The sequence below is a fragment of the Pongo abelii genome, chromosome 7 (assembly GCF_028885655.2).
Source record: "Pongo abelii isolate AG06213 chromosome 7, NHGRI_mPonAbe1-v2.0_pri, whole genome shotgun sequence".
In the NCBI taxonomy this organism is placed as follows: Eukaryota; Metazoa; Chordata; class Mammalia; order Primates; family Hominidae; genus Pongo; species Pongo abelii.
In genome coordinates this window covers 82,539,108-82,563,472 of record NC_071992.2, presented here as the reverse complement: position 1 = coordinate 82,563,472, position 24,365 = coordinate 82,539,108, and the positions used below count along the sequence as shown (strand labels likewise).

Genomic DNA, 24,365 nt, shown 5'->3' with positions numbered 1-24,365 from the left:
AGATGGTACTCTTACACACTACTTGTGGAAATATAAATAGTAGCAATCTTAGCAAGCAATCTGGCAAAAAATCTATGAGAATTAAAAATATCCTTTTATAACTTTAAATTTTTGAATCATGTGAATTTATCATCTATTTAAAATGTGTATGTGTGTGTGTGTGTGTATACACACGTATCTCCTTCAGCCCAGGGCCCTAATCCTATAAGTCTGTCCCATAGAAATAAAAGCACTCAGATGTAAGGATACATATACTTTGATGCTTATTGCATTATTATTTCTTTCAGGTCAGTAGTCATGTCTCCACTTTCTTTATTGTGCTATTGTTTCATCATGGTAAAGAGAGAGAAATAAGCATAATTCCCAACAATAGACAGGCAGGAGACTAAATTATGTTACAATAGAATGAATTTAAAAGAATGAATTCAAATCTGAACGGAAGGAGTTCCACAAAATATCATTGAAGAAAAAAGCAAGAGGCAAAAAAATTGTACCATTATGATATTGTTTTGTGAGTAAAAATAGCTCTTTTGTATGTATGTATATATATGTATATGAATGTGTAATTTATACCTATATAGCTATATCAAGATACATATATGCATGGTGTGTGAGTACATATGTGCACACCAGTGTGTATATTTGTAAACTATGTTAACTATGTTCAGTTTTTAACATGGGTCATTCCAGGATAAGTTGACAGTGGGAGATGCAAGTGAAAAAGAAATCTTTTGTAAGATGACAATTTTTAAATTAGCATTGTGATTCCATTTATGAGAAATTTAAAAGCTATAAATGAAAAACATTGAAAGTGATAATATAACAATGAAAACACGTCACAATAACCATGACTTCCCAATACTGCTTACTAGAGGATTCAACTGCAACTGTCAAGTCAATTTCCACAGGGACCAGTTGCTGTCAAACATAAAATAAAACCGAATATTTCTGCTGCTTTTCTGTGTTTACTTATTTTCCTCTAAAAACTTTTAAATTTTTAAAAAATATATTTCAGATCTCTATTTTTCTTTTCTAATTTTTTTTACTTAAAATTGAGCTAATATGACAGAAATAAAACATTGAAAACAAAAATTAGGCTAGGCATGATGACTCATACCTGTAACCCCCAGTACTTTGGAAGGCCAAGGACCAGCCTGGACGACATATCGAGACTCTATCTCTATAAAAAAAAAAAAAGAAAAAGAAATAAATAATACCATATTGCCAGCCTAGCAAATGACTATTTTTTTTTTTTTTTTTTTTTTTTTTTTGAGACAGAGTCTTGCTCTGTCTCCCAGGCTGGAGTGCAGTGGCGCATCTCCACTCACTGCAAGCTTCGCCTCCCGGGTTCACGCCATTCTCCTGCCTCAGCCTCCGGAGTAGCTGGGAATACAGGAGCCTGCCACCACGCCCAGCTAATTTTTTGTATTTTTTTAGTAGAGACGGGGTTTCATGGTGTTAGCCAGGATGGTCTCGATCTCCTGACCTCATGATCCTCCGGCCTCGGCCTCCCAAAGTGCTGGGATTACAGGCGTGAGCCACCACCCCCAGCCGCAAATGACTATTAATCTTTACTTCATTTTATTTTTTCCTTTGTTTTTAACCATCTCATTTATACAATTGCATGCTCTTTTTTCCATTAAACATTTAATTATAATCATTCTTCCATGTATTTTTTGAATTCACTCTCCAATGTTAATTTTTAGAGAAATAAAAAGGTGTTTTGAATGTCCAGAGAGACAACAGATTGCAATACACAAACTTTTGCATACAAATGCCGGTTAGGAGATCAACCAAGAACTTTATGTTCTCACATTCTTTTATATCATCATTTATATCATAAATTCATTGAAGAAAAACAACATGTAGACACTGCTAAGGTATTTAAGTTAGATTTCATCTATCTTTCTCATCCTTATTTTAAGAGAATTAATGCCTTTCTACACAATTAATTTAAAAATTAAAAATATTTTAATTATAGTTTAATTCATCTCTAAACATTCTAAATATTATTTTGGTATATTTTATATAATATTAGCCTACAAACAAGACACATATATAAACTAAAAATATATATCAGGGATATGCAAAAAGTTTCTTACTGATGGGATGAGGAATCAAAGACATTTGAAGAAAACAGGAAATCAGAAGTCCCATCTACTATTCAAGGCCTGTCACTCCACCTGGTTGCTGATTCCACCCATTCACATCTTTTCTAGAACTTTCTCCTATCAAATCTCTTTTTCTTTTTTCATCTATACTTTTCCCGTATTCTTTCTTTAGATATGCTTGTCCTCCCTAAAAAAATCTTAAATCTGCCTCTTATCCCCAAGGCTACCTCTAGCCATCATTTTATGTATTTTCTTCCCTTGTAGACCAAGCTTCCCAAAAAAGATAGTCTATACTTACTATCTCCTTCTCCTTTCTTCCCATTCATTCCTCTAAGCGCATATAACATCTGGCTTTTGCCCCTACCACTCCACTAATTTTTCTAAAGCAAAAGTCCCCAGTTACTTTGTTACTATAAAATTAAATGAAATTATTTTCTGCATTTTACAGGCTAACCACACTCTCCTTGAAACATCAAGTCCCTGGATTCCTTGACATCAGCATCTGTGGTCCTCCTATTTTCCTGACAATTCCTTCCTAGTGTGAATGACAGAGTCCTGTTATACTCCTTGCCTCTTTTAAATACTGATATTCCCCACAGTTTGAAGCTTTTTATTCATTTTGAGTGATTTTACTTTTTTTTTTTTTTGAGACAGAGTCTCGCTCTGTTGCCCAGAGTGGGGTGCAGTGGCTCACTGCAACCCCGCCTCCCGGGTTCAAGTGATTATTCTGCCTCAGCCTCCCGAGTAGCTGGGATTGCAGGCACCCGCCACAACACCCAGCTGATTTTTGTATTTTTACTAGAGACAGGGTTTTACCATTGTTGGTCAGACTGATCTGGAACTCCTGATCTTAAGTGATCCGCCCAACTCGGCCTCCCACAGTGCTGGGATTACAGTCATGAGCCACTGCACTCAGCCAATTTTACTTTCACAAAATGATAATGACCCCCAAATCTTTTTCTCTAGCCTAGTATTTCCTTTGAGCTTCATATTTCTCTTTAGTACCCCATTAGAAATCTCTATTGGCAGCCAAACTTAACATGTCCAAAATGAAATAGACATCTTCCTTTTCTCCCTGTATGTCTCTACATCCCTTCTCATCTATTCAATGTTTCATTCAAAACAACTACTGTCGGCCGGGCGCGGTGGCTCACGCCTGTAATCCCAGCACTTTGAGAGGCCAAGGCGGGCAGATCACGAGGTCGGGAGATCGAGACCATTCTGGCTAACACGGTGAAACCCTGTCTGTACTAAAAAATAAAAAAAAAGCCGGGTGTGGTGGTGGGCGCCTGTAGTCCCAACTACTCCGGAGGCTGAGGCAGGAGAATGGCGCGAACCTGGGAGGCGGAGCTTGCAGTGAGCCGAGCGCCACCGCACTCCAGCCTGAGCGACAGAGCGAGACTCCGTCTCAAAAAAAAAAAAAAAACTACTGATGTCTAAGTTGGCCAAGCCAGAGAGGTAAGATGTTATCAAACCCCGCCTCATTGCCCTACGTATTCAACCAGTCACCAAGTCCAATTAGTTAATCTTCCAAATATTTCTTGGATGCACCCCCTTGGTACTGTTCCTAATACCACTGTCCTGACTCCAGCTGTCAATATCTCTGGCCCAGATTGTTGTGATTGTGTCTTGATTTGGTCTCCCTGATTATAGACTTGCCTCTTACAAATCTATCCTATAAACTTTTACAAGATCAGTCTAACATAAAAATTTGACCATGTGTTAAAATCCTTCATGGTTAAGAGACTGAGGGGAAGAGAAATGTGAATTGACTGCTAAAAAGTATGGGGTTTCTTGTTGGAAATGAATGTTATAAAATTAGATAATGGTGATGGTTGCACAGCTCGGTAAATACACTAAAAACTACTGAATTATCCACTTTAAAATCGTATGTAAATTATATCTCAATAAAGTGGTGATTTAAAAAAAAACTTCACAGTTATGGTAGCTCAAGACCTCCAGGAAGCAGGGATCAACTCAGCATTAGATGACAAGAGATGTATTTGAAGGAAACACCTTTGAAGAATAAAGAAGAGGAAGCAAGAATAGGCTAGGACAGGGCCCGGGAGCAGTGGCTTATGCCTGTAATCCCAGAACTTTGGGAGGCTGAGGCGGGTGGATCACTTGATGTCAGGAGTTGGAGACCAGCCTGGCCAGCATGGTGAAACCCCATCTCTACTAAAAATACAAAATTAGCCGGGCATGGTGGTGCGCACCTAATCTCAGCTACTTGGGAGGCTGAGGCAAGAGAAGCACTTGAACACAGGAGCTGGAGGTTGCAGTGAGCCAAGATCATGCCACCACACTCCAGCCTGGGTGACAGAGCAAGACTCTATCTCAAAAAAAAAAAAAAGAATAGGCTAAGACAGCTTTTTTGCCATGATGCAGGTCAGAAACCTACGAAAAGAGAGGGAAAAGAAGGATGGGGCTGGAAGAGTCTCAGACTAACGTGCAGCTCTAAGAAAGGCTTTGGCAGTTCTATGGGGATGCATCAAGCCAAAGTTGCCTTGTAAAGGGTACCTGCATCTGGCAAGAATGGGCCTGCACTAGTGCCTCTACTATGATCAGTCATTGGCGAGGAGCAACTGTGGGGAAATGTGGGCTTGATGAGAATGCAGTGATGGATCCAGAGGGTAGCAAGTGGAGCTGCCAGTCAACTATGCTCACTGTAGCAAGAGGTCTCAGTAGTGTATTTTATGGGCACCACAGAGGTTCTTCACTGCCTAGAGAACACTACAAGCTCCTTTGCGTAATAAATAAGATGTTCCATGAACTAGTTCCTAATTACCACTCTAGGCACATCCACCAAAATTCTCTGACTCACGTTTTATGTTGAACCTTACTACCAAATGTCTCTTGCCTTTATACTTTTGTTGACATTGTTCTTACTATCTGAAATTATCTTCTAACTCATATCTATCCCTCTAGATTTGTCTCTTCCAGGGGACATTATCTCCTCTAAGAAGATTTTCCTGAACACTACACAGGATGATTGCCTCTTTGCCCTGTCTTCTAAATATATCATAGCATTTACCACATTATATTGATTTTTTCTGTTACCTTTATGTCTTCCAGCATAATCTTTATGTTCCTCAACTCAGGGTCTGTGGCTTCTTTATATTTGATCCCCAATGCATAACATAGCATCTAGAACAGAAGTATTCAAAAATTTTTGTTAAGTTGAATTCAACATCAGCTTGTAATTTTAAAATATAAGCCCTTTATATTATTACATTATTACACATAGTCTGACTTATGTTGTCATATATATTTGTGTTTCTTTATATTTCCTTGCTCTTTTTGGTGAAATTGTGATTATAATACTAAAAACTTCTTAATTCATTCTACATTCATTATACATGACCAAACATACATAAGGTCCTTTTCCCCCACTGTTCACCCTGCATGTAATCTTGTGAAAAAACTTAGTTATTAAAGAGCACCTCTTTTATATACCCATCCCTGTGATCTGTAAGTCCATCTAGAAGGATGATATGAAGGAAAAGGGTTAGAGAAAGCCCTTAACAACAAACAAACCCTTAAATTTTTTTCTTCCTTACCATGTCTTGTTTTTGTTATTTAAATCATTAAACCATTTAGAATTTACTTTTGTATATGTACGTGCTAAGGATCCAACTCTGGTTTCTCCATATTATGTGCTAGTTTCTCAGTATCATTTACTAATCAATCATTTTCCTGGTGATTCTGTTCCATTGGTCTACTAGTTTATTTCTGACTTTATATCATATTGTTTCTATGATTATACCTATGTATGCTTTAATGCCTGGTAGGATAAGCCCTTCTCTGCTCTTCTTTTCCAAGATTTTCTTAGCTATTTACACTTCCTCAGAACTTTCAGAGTTCTTTAGTTGAGTTTTCTCCCAAAATCCTGGGGCTGGTATTTTTGTCAAAATTCAATTGAACAAAATAACTAAATAAATAGGGAAGAATGAATATCTTTATACTACCAAGTCATCATATTCATGAACATGGTATAGTTCTCTAATTGAATTCTGAAATTATAGATCTTTTAGTAGAGTTTTAACATTTTCTTTCTAATAGTCAGGCATTCTTTGATAGCTTAATTCCTAGATATTGTGAATAATATCTTATTTTCTACTACATATCCTTGTAAGTAATATTGCCAAGTGTAGACTTACACTATTGAGTTTTTTAAGTTGATCTTTTATCCAGGTGTCTTGGAGACTCCTCTACTTCTTGCAAGATAAACAGTGTCTCAGAGAAAGTATCCTATACAGGATCTAGTTTTCTGCAATAGGATAATTCCTCAAAACTGTGGTGGGATTGTGTTCCCCCCAAATTCATATCCACTGAAACCTTGGAATATGACCTTATTTGGAAAAAGTTTATTTGTGGAAGTAATTAGTTAAGTTCAGTGAGTTGTCCTTATAATAAGAAAAGAGGACACACAGAGAAACACACAGGGAAGAAAGCCATGTGAACATACAAGAAGAGACTGGAGTACAGTCATGCACCACATGACAATGTTTTAGTCAACAGTGATTGTATATAAGTCAGAGGTCCCATAAGATTATAATACTGTATTTTTACTCTACCTTTTCCATGTTTAGATACACAAATATTTATCATCTTGTTATAATTGCCCATAGTATTTAGTAGAATGATATACTGTATAGGTTTATAGCCTAGAGCAATGGGCTACACCATCTACATTTGCGTAAGTACATTCTGTGATGTTTGCTCACTGATGAAATTGTCTAATGATGTATTTCTCAGAATATATATATATATATTTTTTTGAGATAGGGTCTTTCTCTGCCACCCAGGCTGGAGTACGGTGGCACGATCTTGGCTCACTTCAAACTCCACCCCCTGGGTTCAAGCGATTCTCACACCTCAGCCTCCTGAGTAGTGGGATTACAGGTGTGTGTCACCACGCCCTGCCAATTTTTGTATTTTTAGTAGAGGCAGAGTTTTACCACATTGGCCAGGCTGGTCTCAAACTCCTGACCTCAAGTGATCCGCCCGCCTCAGCCTCCCAAAGTGTTGGGATTACAGGTGTGAGTCACCATACCTGGCCTCAGAACATATGTCTTTCTTTTAAGTGATACATGGCTGTAATGCATCTACAAACCAAGAAATGCCAAGGATTGTCAAGAACCACCCAAAGCTAGCAAGAGGCAAGGAAGGATTCTTCCCTAGAGCATTCAGAAGGTGGATGGCCCTGCTGACACCTTGATTTCAGACTTTTAGCCTCAAGAACTGTAAGAGAATAAATTTCTGTTATTTTAAGTGGCTTAGTTTGTAGTAATGTGTTACAGCAGCCTTAGGAAACTAATACAAATACCAAGGCTGCCACAGTACTAGAAGTAGACATCTGGAATATCTACTTACACCACATTTTTTTTCTATGGATCTTCTTTATTTTTCTTTATGAAAACATCAGGCCAGGCACTATGGCTTATGCCCGTAATCTCACTATTTTGGGAATCCAAGGTGGAAGGATTGCTTGAGCTCAGGAATTCAACACCAGCCTGGGCAACATAGCAAGACCTCATCTCTATTAAAAATAATTTTTTAAATCATTTTCTGTAGGATTGGAGATAAAAAATAAATACACAAAATAAAATCAGTCATTTGATCAATTAGTTTCACCTATTAGCATTCTTCATGATCACTGTTACTTTAAGACTTATTTCTGCCATCTTAATTCCTGTATTCCTGTTCTCTGTTTTCCAGTGTTTCTTTTCTTTCTTTCTTTTTTTTTTTTTTTTTTTTTGTGAGACAGAGTCTTGCTCTTGTCACCCAGGCTGGAGTGCAATGGCGTGATCTCAGCTCACTTCAACCTCTGACTCCTGGGTTCAAGTGATTCTCCTGCCTCAGCCTCCCAAGTAGCTGGGATTAAAGGCATGCACCACCATACCTGGCTAATATTTTTGTATTTTTAGTAGAAACAGGGTTTCACCATGTTGGCCAGGCAGATCTCAAACTCCTTACCTCAAGTGATCCACCTGCCTTGGCTCCCAAAGTGCTGGGATTACAGGCATGAGCCACCATGCCCAGCCTCTTTTCTTTTAAGAAAGAGGGTATTGCTCTGTCACCCAGACTAGAGTGCAATGGCACCATCACAACTCACTGTAACCTCAAACTCCCAGGCTCAGGCGATCCTGCTTCTGCCTTTCAAGTAGCTAGGACTACAGGTGTGTGCCACCAAACCTGGCTAATTTTTTTTAATTTTTGTAGAGATGGGATCTTACTATGTTGGCCAGGCCTGTCTCAAACTCCTGGCCTCAAGCAATCCTCCATCCTCAGCCTCCCAAAGTGCTGGGATTATAGGTGTAAGCCATTGCAGTTGGGCCTGTTTCTTCTTTTTTCTTTTTTTTCTTCTTTACTACTTTCTATTAAATGGTTCAAAGTTACTTCCATTAGTTGTGAAGTTTGTGTTCTATTTTTCTTATTCTGGTGGTTATTCCTAACTTAAGACCCACACTTAAGTTTTTTTTTTCCATCAATTTCTAAATTTGCTCAATATCTATATCTCCTTTTCAAAATAGACCAACAATTTAGCATGCTTTTGCCTTCCCTGCCCACCTCCCTCTTTATTTTTCCATCAATTTGTTGTCTCCTAGGATTTGATACCTAGATCATGATACTTCGCCCCCCCGCTTTGCATATTGCTTATTTAGATAGCAGATGTTACTAAGTTGCTTACTAACCTGCAACTCTCATATCTCTGTAGATATAAGATATGTAGAGTAGGCTCTCTGGAGTTACTCATTATTTTGTTGAAATACTTTCTTCAGGGGTGTTTGCAAAGTATGTCAGTGTATGGTGTATTCTTTTGAGGCTTTTTAGATGCTAGAGAACATCGTTATTTCACTCAAGTTGCAATGAGAATTCAGCTAGATATAGAAGCCTAGATTCAAAATTCCCTTTTAATAAAAACATTGGATATAGTACTCTAATGTTGCTGTTGAAAAGTCAAATGTGAATGGAATTCTCGTGCCTTTCTAAATGACCTGCTTTTTCTCTCTAGAATTGTTTTCTTTTCTTAAATTTCACTGTAATTTGTCAAAGTGTTGATATTTTCCTCTTTATCTCTTTTGTTTGGTGCACAATAAGTCTATTCAATCTTTCCTTAATTGTGGAGACATTTTTAGCCGGGCATGGTGGCTCATGCCTGTAATCCCAGCACTTTTGGAGGCCAAGGCGGGCAGATCACTTGAGGTCAGGAGTTCAAGACAAGCCTGGCCAACATGGTGAAACCCCGTCTCTACTAAAAATACAAAAACTAGCCAGGTGTGGTGGCAGGGTGCCTGTAATCTCAGGTACTCAGGAGGCTGAGGCAGGAGAATCACTTGAACCCAAGGAGGCAGAGGTTGCAGTGAACTGAGATTGCACCACTGCACTCCAGCCTGAGCGACAGAGTGAGACTCCATCACCCCCACTCCCCCAAAAAAAGGAATTGTGGAGAAATTTTAATTAGCAGTTCTTCAAATATTTAACTTTATTTTTTTCTTTCCTTCTAGGGCTCCCATTTATCATATATTGATATTTATTTTATTTTTCATGCTCTTGCATTTTTCTGTCATTTTTTTCTATTCTTTACTCTTCCCCATGCCTTCTAGGAATGTTTCAAACCACTCTCCATCTTATTAATTCATTCATCAACTGTATTCATTCAACCCTGAATTAAATTGTTGGTTTCTACTATATCTGGTTGGTCCTTTTTTATAACTCCTTGTCCCTATTTGTTTCCAGTGCCCTCCTACATGCCCTTGAGAATATTTATTAGGATTATTGTAAATTCTTGTTTTCTCTGGCTCATCAGTTCTGCTCCCTCCAGAATTAGTTGTTTAGTTTGTGATCCTGCCTTTTCAGTGCTTTAGGTATGTATTCCACAGATCTCTCTTTATTTTTTCCATTCCCTCCAGAATATCAGCTATAGGTTTTTTTTGTTTTGTTTTATATTGTTTTGTTTTGAGACAGAGTCTCGCTCTGTCGCCCAGGCTGAAGTGCAGTGGCGCAAGCTCCGCTAGCTACAAGCTCCACCTCCTGGGTTCACGCCATTCTCCTGCCTCAGTCTACCGAGTAGCTGGGACTACAGGCGCCCACCACCACACCCGGCTAATTTTTTGTATTTTTAGTAGAGACGGGGTTTCACCATGTTAGCCAGGATGGTCTCGATCTCCTGACCTCGTGATCCGCCCGCCTCGTCCTCCCAAAGTGCTGGGATTACACGCATAAGCCACCACACCTGGCCCAGCTATAGTTTTTATATTACATTCTGAGTTCCATCTATAGCCCACTTGCTTCTGAGGCATCTCCAGGATGAGATTCAAAGAAGGGAAACCCCAATTGCTGTAAGTTCCCCACTCGACTCTTGACTTCCCTACAGCATAAACTACACTTATGGTCCTCAAGATTTAGCCCAATTTGACTGGGCTGTCTTTTCATGTTCAGTAGAATTAGGCTGCATCGCAGAACCACCAAATATTTTCTACTAGTTTATGGAGAGAATTATCATTTTCTAGAGTTAGGGAAGAGACATTAGTGGCCTCATATGGCAAATAACTATGGAAAATCTAATTATTTCCACATTTTCTTAGAACCATAATAATTTGCGATTGTTATAGTGATTCTTATTTTCCTTTCTCCCTTCCTTAGACCTCTTAAATATACCATATGCAGTTTGATTTTTAATTCAAAAGTTATTAAAATTTTGTTTTGAAGATTTCATAACTAAACTCTAACCAATCCCCAAGATAACTAGAAAAGCCTCCTGGTTTTACAAAACTAGTTTGGATAGTGCTGTTCTAAAAGTATAATAGAAATTGGTGAAATTATTTCTGGCCTGCCTTTATGTTCTTGCTATATCAATATTTGTATCTTATCAGATACCTTTACATATGTCTAGCTTTTTCTTTCTATCTGACATTAACTTATTCAGCAAATACTTGTTGAACACTTGCTGTACTATTGTTCTAGCTGCTAGGTGCAGCTAAAAGTGATAGCTGATAGAGCAATTTCTTTAGAGTGGTTTGTGCATGTTCAGTTGAAAAATCAGTACCTGGTTTCTATTCAGGCCCTCCTATTGTGCATGGGAACTTCAATCACCTTGGAACTTTTGTACTGATTTCCATAAACGAGAAGTTAGATGAATTGCTTAATAATACTATATGTTTGGAGAAATAAAAGAAAAATCACAGCTTAACAGTGCTGATTTGTGTTTCTTATTTCTTCCCTGCCCACTGCCTTACCCCATTTTCTTTTCTGACTTGCAGATGAAGGAGCTTCTATGTACCCTTGTGACGACACATACTGTGGCCCTTTTCCAGAATCTGAGCCAGAAGTGAAGGCTGTAGCTAACTTCCTTCGAAAACACAGAAAGCACATTAGGGCTTATCTCTCCTTTCACGCATATGCTCAGATGTTACTGTATCCCTATTCTTACAAATATGCAACAATTCCCAATTTTAGCTGTGTGGTAAGTATTTGACCCTGTGCATGTACATCAGGCTTCATGCTGCTTTTCTGAAGCTAAGATGGTTCTAAGTACTAATGATAATGGCAAACACATGTTTGTGTTTATCCTAATAAGTATTTTACATGTATTAATTCATTTATTCTTCATTAACAATCATATGAGGCAGATTTTATTATCCCCACTTTACAGATAAAGAAGCTAGAAGCTGAGAGATTAAGTAATTAGATGGAGAACACACAACTACTAAGTCTCATAGCCAGGATTCAGCCCCAAGTCTAGTTCCATAGCTGTTGCTTTTAACCATAGTGCTGCTTCTCAAATACAATCATTTCAAACCTATTTACATTCTTACCACAGGTTACACAGAAAAGGTCGGGGTGGATTTGATTAGTATCATAGTTTTGGTCATGTATGCAAGGCTGTAATTAATTTTATTGAGTAAACGATTGTTCATAAATTATAGATTGATTCTCATTAATTAAAAGCAGGTTTTAATTTATAAGTGCTATTTGCTTAATGCTACTAAGTCTTTGGGTATGTATCTGACAAGTTAGTACTAAGAATGAACAGACATTCAGGCATAAGATTACTTAAAAATGAAAAAGCAGAGTTTCTTTCTCTCCTTATATCAGAAACCCAACAAGCTATTCACTATAGGGCATCATTCATCATGAAGTGAGTCATTTCAGAGCCTATAGCATCTAAAAGCCTATAAAGTTCAAAAACCAAGAAAAACTATTATACAGTGCTAGAAGTCAGGTGGCACTTACCTTTGGGGAAAAGGAGGGGGTGCAGTGATTGGGAGGAAATTGGGTTGCTGCTGAAGTTCTATTCCTTGACCTGGATGGTGGTTACATGAATGTATTCAATTTGTGATCATTTGTTGAGCAATCAACTCAAAAATGGTGTACTCTTCTACGTGTATATTTTAGGGCTTTTTTGGCCTCTTGACACCAAATGTGTGATGTCTTTTTCCAGTACCACTTCTCCAACACCACTTGGGTGTCCAGCAATTCAATTCCATTTGGTCACTGACTACCCAGAGTTAGCATCAGACTCCACAGGTTTAAGGACTCAGTTCCACACAACTGCCCTCACTTCAGACACCAGTAGCAAGTAGGGGGTTCCCAAGTTAACCGCATTCCTGTCTGACTTGGCTGCAGAGTCGCAGGTTCCTAACAGCCCACCTCTGGTTTGATAATTCACTAGAATGACTCACGGAGCTTAGGAAAGAGCTTTGCATACTATCACCTGTTTATTTAAGATACACAATTGGCTGGATACAGTGGCTCGCTCCTATAATCCAAGTACTTTGGGAGGCCCAGACAGGTGGATCATTTGAGTCCAGACATTTCAGACCAGCCTGTACAACATGGTGAGACCCCCATCTCTACAAAAAAATTTAAAAATTAGCCAGGCGTGGTGGTGGCACACACCTGTGATCCCAGCTACTCAGGAGGCTGGAACAGGAGGATCACTTGAGCTCATGAGGTCAGGGCTGCAGTGAGTCATGTTCATGCCACTGCCCGGCAGCCAGGGAGACAGAGTGAGACACTGTCTTATCAATCAATCAATCAATCAATCAATCAATCACACAACTCAGGAACCGCCAAATGGAAGAGAAGCATAAGGCAATGTATGGGGGAAGGGGCGCAGGGCTTCCGTGCCTTCTCTGGGGGCATCAACCTCCCAGCACATCCAGTGCTCATTAACCCAAACGCTCTCCAAACCCTGCTGTTTAGGGGTATTCATGACGATTTCATTACATAGGTCTAATTGATTAAATCATTAGCCATTGGAGTTTGGACTCAATCTCTGGCCTCTCTCTCCTCCTCAGAGGGTGAAGGATAGAGCTAAAAGTTCCAACTCTCTAATCACAAAGTTTGGTCTTTCTGGCAGCACCCTGCATCCTGAAGCTACTTAGGGGCCTCCAGCCCCAAGTCATCTCATTACCATCCAAAAGACACCCTTAGCACTCTGGAGATGACAGGAGTTTTTAGAAACTGTGTGCCAAGGACCAGGACAAGGACCAAATATTTATTTTTTATTACACCACAATGTTATACTTTAATTTAAAGTTTTATTAAAGAGAATCATTCCCTTTCTCCCTACACCTTAAACTCTAAATCCTGCACCAATTGCTTAGGGCTTCAGGAGTTTCTGATCTAGATGTCTAAGACTTGTGGAGGGCCTGGAGAAGACTTTTATTCTGTCCAAAAAGAGAATTTTGTTCTTGGCATTCCAAGAATTCTGAGCAAATTCCCCCTCTTTAGAACTATTGTCAAAGTGATAATTATATTCTATACTGCTATTCTTTAGCTGCTCTGTGGGTCAAATATACATTGTTTTTGTTGCTGCTGCTGCTGCTATAGCTGTTGTTTTTGTTGACCCGGCACCCTAACAATTTGTATCACAGTATTCCTTTAGGCAAATGTTCAGACTTCTTTTACGTGGGCACTGTGTCTGTTTATATTCGTATAACAGATGATGTGGACTATATAATATATAAAAATTATTGTATGAGGGCTGGGCACAGTGGCTGACGCCTGTAATCCCAGCACTTTGGGAGGCCAAGCTGACAGGAGTTCGAGAGCAGCCTGGGCAACATGGTTTAACCCCATCTCTAAAATAAAAAATACAAAAATTAGCCAGGCCTGGTGGCAGACACCTGTAGTCCCAGCTACTTGGGAGGCTGAGGCAGGAGTATCACTTGAACCTGGGAGGTGGAGGTTTGCAGTGAGCCAAGATGGCACCACTGCATTCCAGCCTGGGCAACAGAGTGAGACTCCATTTGAAAAAAAAAATATATATATATCATATGAGAATGTTCTTCGTATTTTATCTTCCCACCTTAAGTTAAGCCTATTTTCCTTTGTCTTGGATTGGAAAGTGGCATAAAATGGATCATTAGTGCCTATAATCCCAGCACTTTGGGAGGCCCAGGCTGGAGGATTGCTTGGGCCCAGGAGTTCAAGACCAGCCTAGGTAATATAGTGGGACCTCATCTCTACAAAATATTTTTAAAAATTAGCCAGGCATGGCCGGGCACAGTGGCTCACGCCTGTAATCCCAGCACTTTGGGAGGCTGAGGTGGGTGGATCACCTGAGGTCGGGAGTTCGAGACCAACCTGACCAACATGGAGAAACCCCATCTCTACTAAAATACAAAAAATTAGCCGGGCATGGTGGCACATGCCTGTAATCCCAGCTACCTGGGAGGCTGAGGCAAGAGAATCGCTTGAACCCAGGAGGCAGAGGTTGCGGTGAGCCGAGATCATGCCCTTGCACTCCAGCCTGGGCAACAAAAGTGAAACTCTGTCTCAAAAAAAAAAAAAAAAAAAAATTAGCCAGGCATAGTGGTGCATACCTGTAGTCCCAGCAACTCAGGAGGCAGAGGTGAGAGGATTGCTTGAGTCCAGGAGGCAGAGGTTACAGTAACTAAGGTTATGCTACTGCACTCCAGCCTGGGTGACAGAGTGAGACCCTGTCTCAAAGAAAGGAAAAAAATTTTTTTAAAAAAAGGATGAATTTGCCTCCCCATGGACATCTGGCAATGTCTAGAGACATTTTTGATTGGCACAACAGGGTGGGGGGATGCTACTGGCATCTAGCAGATATAGGCCAAGGATGGTGCTAAACACCCTACAGTGCACAGGACAGAACCCACAGCAAAGAATTATTCCGTCTAAGATGTCAACAATGCCATTGTTGAGAAATCCTGGAGAGTGTTAATCATAAGCTTGGTCACTAAAATCATGATTATAATTCTCAGGAACTAGACAATCCCTGAATGTTAAGCAGAAACCATTAAATTTGATTAAAAATGTTTAAAAACATTCCATCAATATGTAAGATTCGGTATTTCTGGCAATGTTTTTTTAAGTCATTAAGTTGCTTTAAATATGGAAATATTTAAATAAAAATATGCACCATTTTGGGATGCCAAGGCAGGCAGATCAGATTACCTGAGGTCAGGAGTTTGAGACCAGCCTGGCCAACGTGGTGAAACTCCATCTCTACTAAAAATACAAAAATTAGCCAGGCGTGGTCACGGGTGCCTGTAATCCCAGCTACTTGGGAGGCTGAGGCAGGAGAATCGCTTGAACCTGGTAGGCAGAGGTTGCAGTAAGCCGAGATCACGCCATTGCACACCAGCCTGGGCGACAAGAGCAAAACTCTGTCTAAAAAAAAAAAATATATATATACACACACACATATATGTATATATACATATGTGTGTGTATATTTACACACACACATATATATGTATGTGTATATATATATATACCATTTACTTAGCTGAAGACCAATAACTGATGCCTAGATACTTTCTGACAATTGGAAACAGAATACAGTAGAGAAAAGAGGGATCACTTAAATCAGTCCTTTCAAATAGGTGTCTAGCTGTGGCCCCCTGGAAAATAATTCTTGGAAAAAATGATGAAGTTTTTATTTTTGTGGAGAGATCACATCTAAACCCTAGTCAACATGCACCAGTACCCAAGTGGCAGAGGTGCAGTGAGCTCAAAAGGCTAAAACTGTGCATCTCCTTTGTGTAAATAGGCAAAGTGATTATCTTTTTTTTTCTTAGATTTTTTTGCCCTTGGGTTTAGTCAGCCTAAATAATGAGAAGCAAAGTTCCCTCACTAGCAGAATGCAATAATCTTCTAAATGTAGAAATATCTGCCCTTGCCATCGAATATTGCTGAGACCGTTGGAGAAGATGTTAAAATCTTAGAACAATCTCTATAAAGGTATTTAATTGTGGTGTTTATATTCCTTTTCTGTTGGCTCCCATGAGAAGAATGTCATCATCAGTGAGATCAATAATAGTCTGCCAGTTTCTGGAGGCTGGTCCCTGAATATCCACAAATGGTGGCATTTGCTGCAAATACTGCCTCATGCATTTCTGAGCTGAACGAGGACAGCAACCTGAAACTCAGTCCAGCACACACCACCATGTTGTCCGGAGTGCTCCAATTTAAGTATTAAATTATTCATAAGCAAGTTGAAATGGGAGAGTTGTATTCTGGTTTCAACATACTTCTTTTCCTCTTATTTGTCATATAATACTTCTCTAACTCCTTGTTGAAACCACTGTTTTTATACCATATTTAAAGGATAGTGAGTATCATTCTAGTTCATGTTAGAATATCCATCTTTTATTATTTCGATTGTGTTGAATATTTTTCCTAATTTTTGCCATTCTTAGGAAAAGTTCCACCTTAGACTTTTTGCCTCTTAGCAGTACCTGTCTAAGATCTGTGGGAGGCATATGTAACCTTAGAAGTCATGAGCATTCTGAAGTTGTTTCCATTCCCAGTGAGGATAAGCACATAGCATTAAGAGAAGTCATTCCTACTGAATTAAAAGGTTTCTTAATTGATTCAGATGTGTTCTAAATACCTTGTACATACCCAGTGAAATATATACTTAAGAATCATTGTGATTATCTTAATACTCTTTCAGATTTATGCTTATTCAACATTCATGTAAGAAATATTGATCAAGCATCTGTTGTATACAGGCACAATGCTAAGTACTGGTTGTGAGCTATGACTGAGACTGACATGGTCCCTGCCCGGCCAAGTATTTTGTAACTTATAGAAATAGATATCCCTGGCCAGGTGCGGTGACTCATGTCTGTAATACCAGCACTTTGGGAGGCCGAGGTGGGCCGATCACAAGGCCAGGAGATCGAGACCATCCTGGCTAACACGGTGAAACTCCATGTATACTAAGAATACAAAAAATTAGCCAGGCGTGGTGGCATGCGCTTGTAGTCCCAGCTACTCAGGAGGCTGAGGCAGGAGAAACGCTTGAACCCAGGAGGCGGAGGTTGCAGTGAGCTGAAATTGCGCCACTGTACTCCAGCCTAAGTGACAGAGCGAGACTCCGTCCAAAAAAAAAAGAAAGAAATTGTTGTCCTTGAACTAAAGTCAAGGAACAGAACACTAAGTCAGCCTCAGAAAATATGAGTACTTAGCTCAACCACTCTGCGTACCCATTTAACCTTGCTGAGCCTTCCTTCTCTCATCTATAAAATGAAAATATTATTGATCACTGGTTTGTTGTGAGATCAGTGAAATGATGTGTTCTAAAACATGTTGCAAAATGTAGCGTGTGGCATAAGAGTAATATAATATTATTAATGAATATAGATCTTAACAAATGAAGCCATCTGCTGATGATCGATAAGGCTCAAACAACATAGCAGTGTATCTAAAAGTTTCAATGCAACAATACATAAAATTTCTCCATCTTCCCTCATAGGAATCTGCAGCTTATAAAGCTGTGAATGCACTTCAGTCAGTATACGGGGTACGATACAGATATGGACCAGCCTCCACAACATTGTGTAAGTTTCCTGCATACATTGTGTTAGAATCCTCTCTCTTGAACCAATATCCTGTATCATGACTTCCTTTTAGAAGGGAGAAAGTGTGTTCTCCCTAAAGTGAAAATTTTGACTATCAAATTAGCTGAGGAAAATAGAAGCAGTTTACATCTGATTAGTTTTACACAGCTTGACAGAAATCACTGTACCCATTTAAACAATTCAAAGCAGAGAATATGCTAAGCATGCAGTAATGACTACAAGCTCATTTGAGATCTTATGACAGTAGAACATACCAAAATGGGCTCCTTAAGCAATTCTAACTACTACAAGGGTGGAAACGGGCCTTGGGAAGATAATGAAGTAAATGTTTCAGCCCTACAACTGCTTCCCTTTTACTCCTTTCTGCCACCGTTCTTGTTATGAAATGCTGTTTCTTATGTAGCACCTTCCATTGAATTATCCCTTAAAAGATGATTTAAAAGTATTTCTTTTTTTACATGGAGAAAAATGTATAGCAGAGCCAGAGATCACTTCCAACCCCTCCTCACCTCCCATCTTTCACTCCAACTAGGTTCTTCAGCTGGATCTAGAAACCAAATTGACACCAGGCAGGTTAAACAAGAGAAAAGTATACAAATTTTATTAATTCTATGTGTACAGGATCTTCATAACAGAGTGAAGTCCAAAGAAGTGGCCAAAGCAAGGTGATTTTATACTTTTTGGACAAGGAACGATAAATTTGAGAATAAATAACAGGACAAAAAAAATCTGGCTAAGGGCAGTAAATTTTCTAGGGGAGTCACTAGGAAATAAATAGGGGGTATGTAAAACCAGTGGAAGACAAGGGTTGCTTTGTTGTTAGGTCCATTGCAGCCTTGAATTCCAAGTCTGTGGTGATAAAGGGCTATTTTCTCACCCTTCTTATAGTGAGAATACACCTCCTCGAGGAATCTTTACCGTTTGCTGCATGCAGGAAGCAACAAGTCAGCTCACCCTTTCTGAAACTACAATCTCCAATGTTTTCAACAATTAACATATCAATCTGGCTTATTTTGGGATAGCATGTCCTTCCAAGTGGGTATATGGCAAGAACTTAGACAAAGAATCATAGTATGTGCATTCTAGTCCTAATTCTGCCAGGTCTGTCAACCAGGCCAAAATATTTATTAATCCTGGGCCTCAGTTTCCACAACTGTAACAAGAATTGGATTCAGGGCCTTTTAAATTCTAAAATTTATTCACTATATGACTTGGAAAATCTAGTGAGAAATCATGTATGTATGAATGTCTGTGTGTGCAAATGAAGTTAAACACACACATGTTGTATGTATATGTGTAGGTAGTGACATCTGATTATGCTTCTGATTAAGGTAGCAAAGTTCTCCTTGACTTCTTTAATCTACCTATCATTGTATTCCTAATGTTTTACCACTTACTTTCTTCAGCCTTCAGAACAAACACTTGGTTTGTCAATTAACATTGACAAATAAGTTTATTCTAATAATGAGAATGTCAGGAGTATCAATAGTTTTGTTTTTTTCAAAGTCCATGATCATTGGTCTCATGTTGACCTTTTTAGAACTGTTTTTCAGTGGCCACCTTGAGAGGGAAAAAAAATGTATTTAAAAAAATCATATTACCAATTAATACCAACATAATATATACAAACAATTTTTAAACATTAATTTTTTTAATCTTACTAACCATTTACCTTTTCAACTTCGTATAGAGGCACAGTCAGAGTATTATATTTACTGAGAACAATCTATTATCATAGAAATGAGGCTGTTGGCCGGGTGCGGCGGCTCACGCCTGTAATCCTAGCACTTTGCGAGGCCAAAGCAGGTGGATCATCTGAGGTCAGGAGTTCTAGACCAACCGGGCCAACATGGCAAAACCCCTTACCTACTAAAAAGACAAAAATTAGCCGGGCATAATGGCATGCGCCTGTAATCCCAGCTACTCAATTGGCTGAGGCAGGAGAATCGCTTGAACCAGGGAGGCAGAGGTAGGGGGTGCCTGTAATCACAGCTAATCAGGAGGCTGAGGCAGGAGAATCTCTTGAACCCCAGGAGCAAAGATTGCAGTGAGCCAAGATGGTGCCATTGCACTCCAGCCTGGGTGGCAGAGTGAGACTCTGTTTCAAAAAAAGAAAAGAAAAGAAAAGAAAAAGAAAAAGAAATGAGGCTGTCACATCACCGTGATGTAACTGTTGGCACAAATTGTCTCTGACTTGGCTACTATGACTACTATTTGTAGTTCCAATGTACCCTAACCAGAGGGACACTGAAGCCACAGCCTATTTTCTGTCCTTAACTGAAGGAAAGGTAATCTGAGAAACAGCAGAGTCATTTTAATTGTCATCTTTACATAATTATTCCATCTCTGGCCTGGCACGGTGGCTCACGCCTATAATCCCAGCACTTTGGAAGGCCGAGGTGGGTGGATCACCTGAGCAGGAGTTCGAGACCAGCCTGGCCAACATGGTGAAACCCCATCTCTACTAAAAATACAAAAAATTAGCTGGGCATGGCGGCGTGCACCTGTAATCCCAGCTACTCAGTTGACTGAGGCAGGAGAATCTCTTGAACCAGGGGGACAGAGGTTGCAGTGAGTCGAGATCGCACCACTGCACTCCAGCCTGGGTGACAGAGGGAGACTCCATCTCAAGAAAAAATAAAAATAATAATAATAATTCCATCCTAACTTGTCCTAGGAAAAATAGCATAAAAGCGTTATTTTTTGAGTAAATGACCATGCTTTGAAAATTTAATAATAATAATAATAATAGGATTATCTCAAGCTGGATTATATAAATTTCAGGAAAAATGTATACAAAGATTTTTCCATGAAACATTTAATTCATTTAATGAATGATTATTAAAAGTCTGTTAGACTAAAAACTACATATGCACTTGGGGGTATAAAGAGGCAAAATAATAAGTTAATATATCTTGAGTACTTTCAAGTGATTTATTACTTTATTTAATTTTCCCAACAACCCGATGCTATGCAGGTACTGTATTATCAGTCTCTTTTTCAAAAAGGGAGACTGAGGCACAGAGAAGTTACCCACTATGTGGTAGGATCAGATACAGCCCAGGCTGCAGGCTACCTCTAGTTCCCTGCTTTCAACTCTGCTGAAAAGCTAGAGAGTATGAATCCACAGGAGCCAGAAGGAGAGAGTAGCCAGAGGGCTTGTCAGCTGTGTTAAAGGCTGTGGAGACATTGAAAGTGGGATCTGAGGGGAAAACAAAAAACAGAAGAAGAGGCTAGGCCTGAGGTCATTGGTAATCTTCAAAAAGAAGGTTTAATACACGGGTAGAGGCAATAGCCAGATTGAAAGTGGTTGAGGATGTAGACACAGTATATATAGGTTCTCCCTCAGGTTCTAAAGCAAAAGAAAGAGGAAAAAGAAGAGGGTAACCAAGGGCATATGGTAGGGTAATGTGAAGGAAGTGCTATAGGAAAGGGGTCCTTGAGTACTTTGGCCAATGTAGATGCATAATTAATAACACAAAGTCACGGAGAAAGGCCTTTTACTACCAGAGACGTCAACAACCAACAGTATCAAGAGGTGACGCATGTAAAAGACAGGGAGCATTTCTTCCTCTGAGCTCAAAGGGGGAAAGTCAGAGGGTTCTAATGTCAGTAGAGGAGGCAATGGGGCAATCATCTAGAGCAGCAGTTCCCAACATTTTTGGCACCAGGGACCGGTTTCATGGAAGATAATTATTCAACGGACAAGGGTCAGGTGGGGGAGGGATGGTTTTAGGATGATTCAAATGCATTACATTTGTTGCACACTTTATTTCCATTATTATTACATTGTAATATATGATGAAATAATTATATAAGTCACCATAATATAGAATCATTGGGAGCCCTGAGCTTGTTTTCCTGCAACTAGATAGTCCCATCTAGGGGTGATGGGAGACAGTAACAGATCATCAGGCATAAGATTCTTATAAGGAATGCACAACCTAGATCCCTCGCATGTGCAGTTCACGATAGGGTTCATGTTCCTATGAGAATCTAATGCTGCCACTGATCTGACAGGAGGCAGAGCTCAGGCAGTAATGCAAGCAACAGCAAGTGGCTGTAAATACAGGTGAGGCTTCACTGGCTCACCCACCACTCACCTCCCACTGTGCAGCCCATGTCCTAACAGGCCTCGGACCAGTACCAGTGCATGGAACTTATAGATCATACCAGTACCAGTCTGGGGCCTGGGGGTTGGGGACCCCTGATCTAGAGTAGTGGGGACAATGTAAAGTGAAGATGAGAAGAGAATGGGAAAGTTTCAGTAAGTAGAGAACTAGAAAAGGAACCTACAGCAGCATAGGGGCAGAAAAAGACTTCAGTAATGAGGTAGTGTGACTTTATAGTATCTCTACTCAGCAAAGATTTTCTCTAGCTCCCTCACCTAGTGGAAGCAGAGAAACTGGGCCAGGGATTGAGGATGAGCCAAACAAAAGCAGGAAAAGGACAGGAATGAGGCATGTTGAGGGTCTGGAGAGAAATTCAGTGAAATAATTGACCATGGCCAGCTAGAGAATCAAATGAAACTACAAGAAAATGGAGGAATCTGAAAATACCAATCTAAGTAAAGGCACAGAATAGGTTAAGCCAGAATGGAAACACAGGGAGGTGGAAGAAATAAGGAGGTTTTCTGGGGCCAGGCACAGTGGCTCATGCCTGTAATCCCAGCACTTTGGGAGGCCAAGGCGGGAGGATCAGTTGAGCCCAGGAGTTCAAGACCAATGTGGCCAACATGGTAAAACCCTGTCTCTACTACAAACACAAAAATTAGCTGAGCATGGTGGCACGGGCCTGTAATCCCAGCTACTCAGGAGGCTGAGGCAGGAGAATCACTTGAACCCAGGAGGCGGAGGTTGCAGTGAGCCAAGATTGTGACACTGCACTCCAGCCTGGGTGACAGAGTGAGACTCCATCTCAAAAAAAAAAAAAAAAAAAAAAAAAAAAAAAAAGTTTCTGGGACCACAATTTCAATATTCTAGACACTGAAGTGGAGAAGAACTGAGTGATAACTAAAAACAAAAAGAGTTCCCAGTATAGGTTGTTTATAGGTGAATAAAGTGGGGATGAACGTAAACGTTTTTGGAATTGAGGTTGGGAAATTTTGAGGTCTTCATGCTAGTAAGGCATTCACATGTAGATTGGATCCTTAAAGATGGTTGAAGGGATGATTATAAGTTCCATGCACCAGATGCCAAGGAACTCCTGTTAAATCATTCTTATTGAAACAGCATTTAATTGGAAGGATTTAGTAAAGCTTAATAAGCAGATACTTTACAGTATATACATTTAGAAAATTATACTGACTCTTTAGTGAGGCTGATCTTTTTTTTGTTTTAACTTTTAGATGTGAGCTCTGGTAGCTCAATGGATTGGGCCTACAAAAATGGAATACCTTATGCATTTGCTTTTGAACTACGTGACACTGGATATTTTGGATTTTTACTCCCAGAGATGCTCATCAAACCCACCTGTACAGAAACTATGCTGGCTGTGAAAAATATCACAATGCACCTGCTAAAGAAATGTCCCTGAGACAGCCCAAGGCTCAGGTCAACTGCCATAGGATTCTGAGCAAGGCCTACTTGGCCCTGGATAGAAACTGTTTTCAAAGAGAAGGGCAGCTGCTTAGAGTGAACATGTGTATGGACCTTAAAAAGACCCCACGCAATTTGACTTTGTGGCAATAGAACACAGTAAAAAACAGGGCATAGCCTAGTTTGTTATAAGAAAAAGCATCCATTTTCTATCCTTTTAGAGTCTTACTTGATTATGGTGGGAGGGAATGTTTTCAAATTTCCCATTTCTCAAGAAATGTTCATATTAATTGAGGATTTGCCTTCAATAAATCTCATGTCCTCAGTTAAGATCTAGGCTAGTAATGATGTTTAATTACTTGGTTCTCATTGGAAATGGAAAATTATGAAATGGAAAAAAACAACTATGTTTCTTAATATAATAAACATAGGCCGGGCACGGTGGCTCACGCCTGTAATTCCAGCAATTTGGGCTGAGGCGGGCAGATGATGAGGTCAAGAGATCAAGACCATACTGGCCAACATGGTGAAACCCCATCTCTACTAAAAATACAAAAATTAGCTAGGCGTGGTGGCACATGCCTGTAGTCCCAGCTACTCAGGAAACTGAGGCAGGAGAATCGCTTGAACCCAGGAGGCGGAGGTTGCAGTGAGCTGAGATCACACGACAGAGCGATACTCCATCTCATATATATGTAACATAAAATTTATTAGAACCTTAGATTATTCACATCTTCATTTCCTGGTATTAGGTGTGCCATATATGAATAAAAATACAGCAAGATAGAGCAACATATGTTTAGAATCTGAGAATGCCATTTTTAAAAAAAATAAGTAAACATTAATTGAAGTACAGGCACAGAATTAAG

At 39.6% G+C, this 24,365-nt stretch overlaps 1 protein-coding gene across 1 annotated transcript in view; it reads left to right on the top strand.

Moving 5' to 3' along the window:
- CPA6 (carboxypeptidase A6) overlaps positions 1-23,960 on the top strand; it is a 317,040-nt gene extending 293,080 nt beyond the window's left edge. Inside the window, exons 9-11 of the mRNA XM_063726667.1 lie at positions 11,378-11,580; positions 17,854-17,938; positions 23,307-23,960. Of these exons, the coding sequence (XP_063582737.1) occupies positions 11,378-11,580; positions 17,854-17,938; positions 23,307-23,494 (476 nt within the window). The 3' untranslated portion in view covers positions 23,495-23,960. The remainder of the gene's footprint in view (positions 1-11,377; positions 11,581-17,853; positions 17,939-23,306) is intronic.
- The last annotated feature ends 405 nt before the right edge of the window (positions 23,961-24,365 follow it).